At 42.7% G+C, this 12,004-nt stretch overlaps 1 protein-coding gene across 1 annotated transcript in view; it reads left to right on the top strand.

The window, feature by feature from the left end:
• LOC121330542 (laminin subunit gamma-1-like) overlaps positions 1 to 11,337 on the top strand; it is a 55,101-nt gene extending 43,764 nt beyond the window's left edge. The window contains exons 5-28 of the mRNA XM_041277130.1: positions 435 to 623; positions 818 to 935; positions 1,351 to 1,449; positions 2,109 to 2,245; positions 2,520 to 2,642; positions 2,935 to 3,124; positions 3,284 to 3,396; positions 3,920 to 4,141; positions 4,479 to 4,667; positions 4,869 to 5,114; positions 5,328 to 5,481; positions 5,814 to 5,956; positions 6,269 to 6,447; positions 6,758 to 6,914; positions 7,205 to 7,410; positions 7,518 to 7,597; positions 7,722 to 7,859; positions 8,101 to 8,245; positions 8,501 to 8,650; positions 8,917 to 9,031; positions 9,399 to 9,598; positions 9,863 to 10,021; positions 10,161 to 10,260; positions 10,522 to 11,337. Coding sequence (XP_041133064.1) covers positions 435 to 623; positions 818 to 935; positions 1,351 to 1,449; positions 2,109 to 2,245; positions 2,520 to 2,642; positions 2,935 to 3,124; positions 3,284 to 3,396; positions 3,920 to 4,141; positions 4,479 to 4,667; positions 4,869 to 5,114; positions 5,328 to 5,481; positions 5,814 to 5,956; positions 6,269 to 6,447; positions 6,758 to 6,914; positions 7,205 to 7,410; positions 7,518 to 7,597; positions 7,722 to 7,859; positions 8,101 to 8,245; positions 8,501 to 8,650; positions 8,917 to 9,031; positions 9,399 to 9,598; positions 9,863 to 10,021; positions 10,161 to 10,260; positions 10,522 to 10,778 — 3,809 coding nt within the window. The 3' untranslated portion in view covers positions 10,779 to 11,337. The remainder of the gene's footprint in view (positions 1 to 434; positions 624 to 817; positions 936 to 1,350; positions 1,450 to 2,108; positions 2,246 to 2,519; positions 2,643 to 2,934; positions 3,125 to 3,283; positions 3,397 to 3,919; positions 4,142 to 4,478; positions 4,668 to 4,868; positions 5,115 to 5,327; positions 5,482 to 5,813; positions 5,957 to 6,268; positions 6,448 to 6,757; positions 6,915 to 7,204; positions 7,411 to 7,517; positions 7,598 to 7,721; positions 7,860 to 8,100; positions 8,246 to 8,500; positions 8,651 to 8,916; positions 9,032 to 9,398; positions 9,599 to 9,862; positions 10,022 to 10,160; positions 10,261 to 10,521) is intronic.
• Positions 11,338 to 12,004: the final 667 nt, after the last annotated feature.

Below are 12,004 nucleotides of genomic sequence, written 5' to 3' on the forward strand. Positions count from 1 at the left end.
ATACATCCCAATTTTAACTGATTTTAATTTGGCATGCATATTTTCAAGTACAGTATATATTTCCCAAAATCTGTACATCAGCTGTGAGTAACTTGCAAGCTGTAAAAAGATATTTTCTCATGGAACACAACAGCTGGACAGCTTTCTTGCTGTCAACACTGCATATTGTTTTGCACACCAACATGTGAAATTGACTAGGAATCTTCATCTAGGCCAGGGGCAGTCCATATGGTAGTGTAGGCCAGCCAGAGAGAAAGATGGGGCGTTTCTCCTGCCTGACCTGACCGGTCAGCTTCTGCTGAACTGTTGAATTGTATCGGGGAAATACCTACCCCAGTGAAATAAATCTGTCCTCCTTTCCACATAGTCATAAAAATATAAACCTGGATATTTTTAATGTTATATTTAAAAAAAAGATAAAATATTTCTTGCAGCATGCAACTGTAACGGCAAGTCTCGGGAGTGTTACTATGACTCTGAGCTGTACCGCGCTACAGGACATGGTGGACACTGCTTAAACTGTGATGACAACACTGATGGCCCCAACTGCGAGCGCTGCCGAGATAACTACTACCGACTGGGGGCCGACGGCCACTGTCTGCCCTGTATCTGCAATTCAGTGGGTACGTGTGCGCCAGGGTTGTGGGTTGATTTTATAGATCCCTTGCATTCTTTTTTTATTTTATTTATTTACTTACTTTAAATCATTGTCCAAGAATCTGTCTGAGAGGCAATGGTTAAATTGTTTCATATTGGATTCTGGATAAAGATCAGTTACTGGATCGCTAACTCCTGGGTATTGGTTCCTTCTCTCTAGGATCCCTGAGCACTCAGTGTGATAATTATGGGCGCTGCAGCTGCAAACCAGGTGTGATTGGTGAGAAGTGTGATCGCTGTCAGCCTGGATACCACTCGCTCACAGAGGCCGGGTGCAGGTACAAAAATCATTGACATGGACTGTAGGCTAGCTATGCTGACAAAAATGGATGACCAACATTTAAAATGGCAAGCCATAATGTTGACTGATACAGAAGTAAGTGTGTGTGTGTGATTGAAGTACAAGTAGTGTTTTGTCAGTTCTGCTGTATGTGGAGGATATCCTGGGCTCCTGAGTTTTAATGAGAGTAACTCAGGCACACCTCCACAGTCTATATTGTTTCAAATCAAGTGCTGGTGGAATTTAAATAGGACTTTGTCTTCGTGGGGTTATGTGTGGTGAATTGAGTTCAGTTAAAGTAAACTAGTGTTGGCTCTTGTGGTGCCCCCCTTTTGCGTGGACATGACATCTGTTGCTACAGTTGCTTTTTGGCATTTGTGGGTAACCTTTGACCCTGTACCTCTTGTTTTCAGGCCATGCCAGTGCACCCCTGCAGGAAGCACACAGGAGTGTGATGTTCAGACTGGCCGATGCCAGTGCAAAGAAAATGTTGAGGGTTTCAACTGTGACAGGTACTTTTTACCTTCAAAAGAAAAAAATACAAGCTTTCTTTTAACAGATGAAATAAGGGAGCACTGCACATTGTTAATTGGCCTGCTGTGTTGGTCATCTTATTGGTCATTCACAAGTTTTATCCATTGAAGGTCCTTGTTGGACATTAAGAGGTTTTTTTTTTTTTGTATGGAATGATAGGTGGTACACCTCATAATATGCACATGCAAACAGTTTCTTACATGTTTGACTGAAAACAGCACACATTCCATCAATTTGGAGGAGAGCATTGCTTTCAAATGCCTTCTATGGACTTATCCTGCTGCATAATGCTGTGGACTCCTGGCTAACTCCTGTGTTCTTGTGTTATGACCCTCTTAAATGTCTCTACCCCCTGCTTCAATTAACATATTTTAGACACACATCTGGTTATTTGTAGCTCTGTGGGTGATTCAGAACCACTCAGGAGACTAGAAGTCTGTATTGCTCAAATTCCCATTCTGTGTGTCACATTACAGTTTATTATTTCATGCTGTTTACCTTGGAGTTAAAAGACCCAGTCTAGCAGTGCTACAGTGAAAAGTGGGAAAACATTTTTAATTAGAATTAACTGTCTGCCTGACTCTGTTTGTCTACTGATCAGATGGGCAGATAGCTTCATTTCTAATGTGTCTTTCAGGTGCAAACTTGGATATTTCCACCTGGACCCAGTGAACCCCCGAGGTTGCACGGCCTGCTTCTGTTTCACACACTCTGCAGTCTGCGACAGCGGGGATGGCTACAGCATTAACACAATCACAGCCACCTTTGATAGAGGTACCTTCTTTTAAAAAAAAAAAAAAAATAATAATAAATTGTCTGATACTTCTGTGAGTTTTGTTTTTAAAGGTTTGTGTGAAGAATGTACCAACCAGAATACAAAAGACTGCATTCTGCTGAAAAGTTGAAACTGACAATTGGAGGCGCTTCCTTTTTCTGATATGGTCATGGGTAGGAAAAACAACATACTATGGCTGCATAGCTGCTAAACACAGGTGTGTCTTTGAGTATACAAGAATGTTTTATACTTAATTTCTGTATATATTTGCAGATGCTGAAGGCTGGCGGGGAGAGCAGCGTGATGGCACAGAGGCCCTAGTACAATGGTCCCCCAACAGCCGTGAGATCTCCTTGATATCAGAAGATTACTTCCCTATCTACTTTGTTGCTCCAGGTAAATCAGTAACAGGGGATCCCAGCACAGCCTCGCATTGCTAGGCTTGGTTTGTGGTGTGCATACAAGCCTCTTCACCTCCTACCATTGTTCACATTGGTAGACTGTGCTTTATGGACCAGATCCAAATATTCTGCATCTGCTTCTCCAGCTCTAATACATATCAATGGAGGTCTGCATTAGGGAGTGCAGTTTGAAAAAAGTATACAGGTTGATATAACACTGAGAGCTATTAGATCTGTCAGGGATGAAGAGGTGATGTTTTTAAGCTAAACCTCTTTTTATCTTGCAGAGAAATTCCTGGGAAACCAGATGCTGAGCTATGGGCAGAACATTTCTTTCAGTTTCCGTGTGGACCGCCGTGACACGCGCCTGTCTGCTGAGGACGTGGTGCTGGAGGGGGCGGGGTTGCGGGTTGCTGTGCCCCTCATCGCCCAGGGAAATGCCTACCCCAGTGAAAACAAGCAGACCTATGTCTTCAGGTGGGTCAAGCAAACTGCATGAGTGCTCTGGGCTGGTCGCAACACTGGCACGTATAACCAGGATATATACAGATACAAGGCACAGTATATACACAAGTGCAAGTCGTTTCCAGGAGAATGTTTCTTTGCATCAAAAATTGCATTCTTTACTCCCCAAAGGCTGCACGATGCCACTGACTATCCTTGGAGGCCCAGCCTTGGTCATGCTGATTTCCAGAAGCTGCTTCACAACCTGACTGCAGTCAAGATCCGCGGCACTTACAGTGAGAAAAGTAAGTTCAAATGTTAGCATCTTTATTTAACCAAGTGGGACCCACTGAGGATAGGTTCTCATTATCAGCAAAGACCTAGGCAGAAGGGTAGAGAGTAGTGAATTGTTTTTTTGAGTCTGGGTGTTAAAACCAGTGTCCTGTTTTGCTCACATTTTGGCCTTGAATAGGGATTGCTGAGGGCTCAGGTCCAGCTGTAGATTTGAATATAAGGTAAAAGAATAGCATCCTTAATGGTTGGCTCCAAATAGGCTGGCTGTATTCATAGAGCAAAATCATGCAGCTTTTTAATGCATATGACTTCAGTGCATCCAGTATGTTAATGCTGTATGCATGCTACATTGTGTGTGTGTGTGTGTGTTATATTTTGCTGTTTTGTAAGAGATCTGTTTCTTGATTAAACATTAGGCTCGGGTCTGCAGTGATAATCAGAAACTGGTATGTATGCTCAGTTTACACCGTGTCTGAGTGACAGTAAGGGTGAAATTACCTGTAGTTGCTCAGTTTCCTGTGTGCTGTGTTGCAGGTGCTGGTTACTTGGATGATGTCACATTGACAACTGCCCGTCGTGGTCCCGGAACCCCTGCCCGCTGGGTGGAGAAGTGTACCTGCCCTACTGGTTACTTAGGCCAGTTCTGTGAGCAGTGCGCCCCTGGCTACAAGAGGGCCAACCCCAGCCTTAGATCATTCAGCTCCTGTGAGCCCTGTACCTGCCATGGACACAGCGACACATGTGACCCAGAATCTGGTAAGCAAGAAATACTGTGCCATGTTATACATGCATACTGGTGCATTGCAGCGATGAATAATGCATACAAATTCCTATATCTTGGTACAGAGTTTCAAAGAAAGAAAGCTGTACAACTGTAGCCTTACTGTATTGTATAAGATGGGGAAGATCAGAAGGTATTAGAAGATCAGTTTGTGTTTTTTGTAATAGTAGCATATATTTTGAAACTAGCTGACATTTACACTGCCTCCTTGTGGAATCCTTTTCTGATTTTATTTCTGGATCATTTTCAGATCATTGCAATCGGTTTATGGGATATCCTTAAATTTGTGCTTCTTTTTGTTCCTGTTTTAAGGCAATTGCTACTGTAGAGATCACACTGATGGCCTCAACTGCGAGCGATGCGAGGATGGTTACTATGGAGACTCAACCATTGGGAACCCTACTGATTGCAAGCCCTGCCCCTGCCCGGGCGGATCCAGCTGTGCCGTCGTCCCAAAAACAAGAGAGGTTGTGTGTACCAACTGCCCCACTGGCACCACAGGTGAGATGCCATGTCATAGAATACACTGCCGTCTGCAGATAATAAAATGTGACTTGTATTTTAATATAAAAGTATTTCGGTGTTGTTTTCTTGGTTTCTTTAAGCATGTTGTATTAAGGACAGCATGCAAAAATATGGTATTTGTTGGTATTAAACACTAGCTTACAGTCTATCCCACAATTTCCCACTTCTCTTTTGAAGGCAAGCGATGTGAGCTGTGTGACGATGGCTACTTCGGAGACCCCTTGGGTGCGAATGGCCCTGTCCGAGCCTGTAAAGTGTGCCAGTGCAACAACAACATCGACCCCAACGCTGTGGGCAACTGTGACCGGCAGACTGGGGAATGCCTGAAATGCACCTACAACACTGCTGGCTTCTACTGTGACCGCTGCAATGACGGCTTCTTCGGCAACGCGCTGAACACCGACACTGCCGATAAGTGCAAACGTAAGGGCCTTTTCTTTTCATTTTGCATTTTTGCCAGATCTAGCGAATGCCTTCCAAAGGCAAAACATGCTGTTAACAACATACTTGATAACATGTAAACATGCATGGGACCTCTTACTTTTTTTGCAAAATACTGTGTGCAGTGATATCAGATAGAGGCATAGTGCTTTTAGTAAGTCCTAGCTGAATCCAGGATCTTCTCTTTCCCCTCAGCGTGTGGCTGCTCTCCATACGGCACTGTGGACAGACAGACCACCTGCTCCCAGGTCACTGGCCAGTGCGAATGTCTGCCTCACGTCACCAACAGAGACTGTAGTGCCTGCCAACCCGGCTTCTACAACCTGCTCAGCGGACAGGGCTGTGAACGGTAAGCAAGCAAACCAGCACCTAAGCTGTCTGTCTCAGTCATAAACTGAGAGACTATTTTACCCATACAATAGACATTGTTCTTTCATAAGGACTACTATCAAAGGACTACTATCCAACATGTGTTACTTTTAAATAATTCTAGTTGCATAGAGCATTCGTGGCCAACATGTATTAATAAATTACCAATTAGTCTGACAAAATAAACTACATTCTAGTAAATGTATTTTGTTTTTTAAAAACATTCCTGTATTTGTAACCTATTTAGCCTATTTATGTTTTGTGTTCATATGTTTCCTATTTTTGACCTGTGTCATCAATGTTGCCCCACAGGTGTGATTGTAATGCCATTGGCTCCACGAACGGTCAGTGTGATATCCACAGTGGTCAGTGTGAGTGCCAGCCCGGGATCACTGGTCAGCAATGTGAGAGATGTGAGGTCAACCACTTTGGCTTCGGACCGGAAGGATGCAAACGTAAGAAACTTGTTACTTTCACCGTTCGGCTCCTGCTCTGCCCTTTTGACTTGCATGAAAGCCTTTGTGATAGTTTACACGCTGTGATGTGACTGCTTGAAGCTATAAAGCATGTAGTGGGCAGGGCAGCTGTCTCTTGCCAGTTTACATCCCAGTCATAGCCCCTTAACAAATGGGTGGCAAAGTACAAATAATGCAATAAACATACCTTTAGGGAAATGTGTCCTGACAATAACTCTAGTTTTTATTGCGCATTCCATCGTCTGCATGTTTCTTCATTCTCATGGCTATGCCTGTTTTGTGTGCCCCTAGCCTGTGACTGTGACCCAGAGGGCTCTCGGACCCTGCAGTGCAAACAGGATGGCCGCTGTGAGTGCAGGGAAGGCTTTGTGGGAAACCGCTGTGACATGTGTGAGGAGAACTACTTCTACAACCGCTCACGGCCTGGCTGCCAGGAGTGTCCTGCCTGCTACTCGCTGGTGAAGGAGAAGGTAAGCCCTCTGACCATCTCCTTCAACACAGGAAACCTTGGGGACTGTTTACTGCCTGGAGCGATACACCTAAGGGGTCCTATTTTCATTTGTTTGCATTCCAGCAGTCGTGCTGTATCCTATACCGATCTTGATCTCCATGTTCACATTGCAAATTGGGGGATTCAAAATAACCAATACCCATGCCATTGTCTTTCATAAAAGATCCTGATGGCTAAGAGTGGCTTCACGGCACACAATTCCATTGGGCTTTCCTGGCTCATATTTACACTTATTAAAAGCAGAGTTAGAAGTATCTTCCCTCCCCTAGGTGAACCAACAGAGGCAGAAGCTGCGTGAGCTGGAGAACCTGATTGAAAACCTTGGCTCCAGCCAGGAGACGGTGAGCGACAAGGCATTTGAGGACCGGCTCAAAGATGCTGAAAAAGCCATCATGGACCTTCTTCAGGATGCTCAGAACAGCAAGGGTGAGGATCCTACTGAAGGTCACTAGGGGGCAGTAATCTGAAAAACAGTAAGGAAGGGTATGGAATTTCAGTCCTAGCTTTATAGGTGTAATTTAAACATATATTAAGAGGTGTAGTAGGTTCAATTAAATTGATGAGAAGACTGGAATAGCCCAACCCTATTCACTAAAAGGGTAACCACAATGTATTTGTTATTGCAATGGTAAATGGTAAAACCAATATTCATTGCATGTGTTTAATATTTTAAAATGCCACTAAACCTTGCTTTTTGAAAATCTTCTCCTGTTTAGATGTAGATAAAGGCCTTCTTGACCGTCTGCGTGAAATCAACAACACCCTGACCACTCAGTATGGCCGTCTGCAGAACATTAACAGCACAGTGGAGAGCACAGGAGCTTTGGCAGACAGGTCCCGAGACCGTGTGCGGGAAGCAGAGAACCTGATTGGTAACGCCCGCCGTAAGCTGGAGAAGGCCAAGGACGCCATCTCGAAAGTGGTATGTGTTAAATTTGCAACAGAAAGCATATTGACTGATCCCCTGCATCAACAGCTCTGACTCGTTCCAAAACTGATCTATTTCCTTTTTCTTATTGCTTCGTACAGGACATTAAACCTCCGACCTCGACTGGGGATCCTAGCAATATGACCCTCTTGGCTGAGGAGGCTCGCAAGCTAGCAGACAAGTAAGAGAGTTAAACCTGTCCATTCATTCAGCTGTGTATGCTGAAACACTGCCCTGTAGTGACACCTGCTGGTAGATGTCATGGTCTCCTGGTTCTTAAGCATACTGTTCATTTTTTCATCCAGGCATAAGAAGGAAGCAGATGAAATTGAGGAGACAGCTAAGAGTGCCAATGACACCTCCACTGAAGCCTACAATCTGCTACTGAAGACTCTGGCTGGTGAGGGACAGACCAGCAAGGACATTGATGATCTCAATAAAAAGTGAGTACAGAACTCGAAGCCTTACTGCTGAACATTGAATGAACCCCTGACATAGGAGTTACAAATGAGGCATGTTTGTACATAGGGTAGAATACAGACTATAAATTAAAGTTAAAACGCAAAAGGTGCAGTCAAAAGCTCAGATCTCCTAAAGGATTTTTTTTTTTTCCCTGTAATTTAATGATTTGGTTCCTTGTAGGTGTCCGACTGTGTTTGAATAATGTGCTTGGCTTGTTTTCAGGTACAATGAAGCGAAGAGCATTGCCAAAGACCTAGAGAAGCAGGCCAACAAGGTCCATGCTGAGGCAGAGGAAGCTGGAAACAAAGCATTGCAGATCTATGCCAACCTGACCAGCCTGCCACCAGTAGACACCAAGGCGCTTGAAGTAAGTATCCTATTAACTGTCTAAATGAATCCGTACCCATCCCAAGCAGTCTTTGCAGTAACCTCTTTATTGGCAGCTATAGCTAAAGCTTGTAGTACAAGCCCCCATCTCCCAGTGTGCTAAGTTGCAATATTTTTCTTCTAGTTAAAACTATTTAAAATACCTACATGTGGTACTGTCGAATGTCTTTTAAATATGGTTTATGAATGAGAAAAAGGAGTGCAATTAACAATTCTACAATTCTCCCACTTTTAGAACGAGGCAAACAAGATCAAGAAGGAAGCTGCGGAACTAGACTCCCTGATTGACAGGAAGGCTAAGGACTATGAAGACCTGAGAGACGACCTCCGAGGGAAGGAAATGGAGGTTCAAAAGCTTCTGGACAAAGGGAAAACCGAGCAGCAGGTATGTGCTACACGAACTGTCCAAAACGTGATTCCCACAATATACCAGTACACAACATTCACCACGTAGACGCTTCCTTGTAGAAGGGATATTGGGGCACTTTTTAGATGAACATGTTCCGTTCTACTACTTTTTTTAATAACTGTAGCGTTCCTGTATAGCTAATTCTGATCTTCATCATATCAATATAAATATGTACTAGGTGTTATGACTTTTTAAAGCTTATCCTTTTCCAGTAGAAGTACACCTTACCTCTCTCTTTGCAGACTGCAGACCAGCTGCTTGCTCGAGCAGATGCAGCCAAGGCCCTGGCTGAGGAGGCCGCTAAGAAAGGGAGAGCCACTTACCAGGAGGCACAGGACATTCTCGCCAACCTGAATGGTAAGAGCAGGGCTCTCCTACTGCTTTCTGTAGACTTGTCACCTGTAGTACCTAAAGCGGCAGCATCCACCAATCACGCTGAGTTTATAACAAATTTTTTAAAGCCTGAAAGCGGACTGGCAATCTGAAAGGACACAAGTTTCCAACCTCCCTAAGCTCACATCTACATGCAATTTTTTGTTTAGTTTTAGCTTATGGGATACCGAAAAGATTTAAAAAAAATAAATAAATACATCTCTGGTACAATGCACCTTTTTTTATTGCTACTTTTGAGTAGAGGACCATGTTCTCTGTTAAAGAAGAAAACACGTTCATTTCACAAGTGACGGTCGTGAGCACTAATGTGCTTTCTGCCATGTGAATTCAGATTTTGACAGACGGGTGAATGACAATAAGACTGCAGCGGAGGATGCAATGAAGAAGATCCCTGGGATCAACGCGACCATCATCGCAGCCAATGAGAAGACCAAGCAGGCCGAGGCGGCCCTTGGCAATGCTGGGGCAGACGCCAAGGAGGCAAAAAAAAAAGCAGAAGAGGCTGAGAAGATTGCCAGTGCTGTGCAGAAGGTAGGATACAAATACTCTAATAATCCATTTTCTATTTTTCAGTGTTTTTAATACATACTCTCAAAGTCACAGACTTTGGTGATCCACAATCATCTTCCAGGTCAGTCAAGCTCAGGTTTAATGTGGAAGTAGACGGTTGGAGTCTGCCACTGCAAACCTTTTGGCACAGTATGATTAAATCAATGATTGCTATACAAACGGTACAGTACATTGACATACTATCTTGATGAGCTTGCGCTGAATTGATGTGCCTGTTACCTATAGAATGCTGCAAAGACAAAGTCGGATGCAGAGCAAACCTTTGATGATACGATGAAGCTGGACGATGAAGTGAGCAACATGATGGACCAGCTGAAGGCAGCTGAGGATGATCTGGCCAAGAAGGCGGCAGAGGCTGACCAGGACATGATGATGGCAGGCATGGTGAGTCCAGGGACCTGGGGATGGGGTATCTAAAAACCCAGCAATATCAATTAAAAGCCTTTTTATTTTCAAGCCAAAACCATCATTTGTCCACCCATGTACAGCATAACAAAGAAAATTGATGTCTCTTGTTCTGTAGGCCTCCCAGGCTGCCCAAGAAGCTGAAGATAATGCCAGAAAAGCAAAGAATGCAGTGAAGAATGTCTTGGCCACCATTAATGATTTACTCAGACTACTAGGTAACCATCACCACTTCTACAAGGTTACAGTAGAGATCTAGAAATATCTATGCACAAATCCTCGGTGTATACTATATAGAAGAACTGTATATGTTGTCTTTACACGTTTTGTGCTTACCTTAGAAAACGTTTGTTTTCCTTGTGGTGTGGTAGTGTATGTTAAACAATTTTAGCCAAAAGTTTAGATGTGCATCTTTTTAAAATAGGGATGTGTTTTAGATAAGTGGCTGATCACCTTCTTTGTAATCTTTCACTCTGTAGGGGACATTGACAATGTGGACCTCAACAAGCTGAAGGAGATTGAGGAATTGCTGGCTAAGGCCAAGAAGCAAATGAAGGACAATGATCTGGACCGGAAGCTGGCAGAGCTGAACGGCGCTGCAAAGCAGCAGGAGGACATGATCAAGGACTACGACCGGCAGATTGGGGAGATCAGAGCGGACATTGACAACCTGGAAGATATCAAGAACACACTACCTTCCGGCTGCTTCAACACCCCCTCCATAGAGACACCCTAACCTATGTGCAACCCCCACTTTACCAGCCGTTCATCTAATATCAGAAGTGACAGTGCCTATCTTTACCAAGATCTCTTGTGTTTTTCTTTTTTTAATTAATTCAATGCACAACACCAGCATCTTTTTGGATTTGTTTTTTTAAATAATTTTTTTTTATTAGTACATTTTTTAATACTTTGGAGAAAATTTAAATGGTAAGAACTGCAGCTTGATGCGCAGAATATAATTTTTTTTTTTTTGGTGTCTGGTTCCAATGTTGTGGTTGAGTGTCAGATCTACAGTGTATAACCCAGATGACTGGGAACTGTTTTGTTTTTTCTCCAAGGAAGGCCATGCAGGTCTAACCAACAGGCACACCCTTATTTAACCAAACAGACTTAGCAGACTGTACATGCAAGTTATTCTCTTGGTTTCTGTTTTCAAAGTCTGTGGAATAAATAAGCTATACATGTAGGTTTGTCTCCTCTTTGAGACACATTACAACTTACACATCTCCTCTTTGAGACACATTACAACGTGTTTATCTATCTATCTATCTATCTATCTATCTATCTATCTATATATATATATATATATATATATATATATATATATATATATATATATATATATATATATATATATATATATATATATATAATATGATACTTACTATGGTAAAGTCCATAACAGTCAACGTGATCGGTATTGTGGTATTGTCAGTTGCACCTAGCCTTATTTTATGCCTTATCTTTTATCACACAGTTGGAACTAGCAGTGAAGGATCCTATTTTTTTATCCTTTGTCTTTACACTATTGATCACTCCATTGATTGCTCTGAAATTCACTCCAGGCAGTATTCACAGTAACAATAATCAGCAGATGGCAAAATAATAATAAAAAAAGCTGGTATTATTGTAACAAAAGCAAAATCTGTAATCTACTTGTGGAAGAGAGAAATGTTGATCCAGGGGTGGAAATAAGGCTCCCGTTGCTTAGCAGTTTGATCTGTTCCTGGTTTTGCTGAGTTTCGTAAATCATACCTGAGCTTGTTACCTGTACACTGTGACTAATCAAGGCCCTAGTAAAACCTGGAATGGGTGAAACTGCTATGTAATATTAGTCTTCTTTCTATCCCTGTGTTGATCCCATTTTATGCTTCTGTGGAATCATAGTGGGATTTAATTTAGTACAATTATTTTTTATAACACTACAGTTTTTTTTTTTTCTGCAACTGCTGCTTTATA

The sequence above is a fragment of the Polyodon spathula genome, chromosome 18 (genome assembly GCF_017654505.1).
Source record: "Polyodon spathula isolate WHYD16114869_AA chromosome 18, ASM1765450v1, whole genome shotgun sequence".
Taxonomy (NCBI): domain Eukaryota; kingdom Metazoa; phylum Chordata; class Actinopteri; order Acipenseriformes; family Polyodontidae; genus Polyodon; species Polyodon spathula.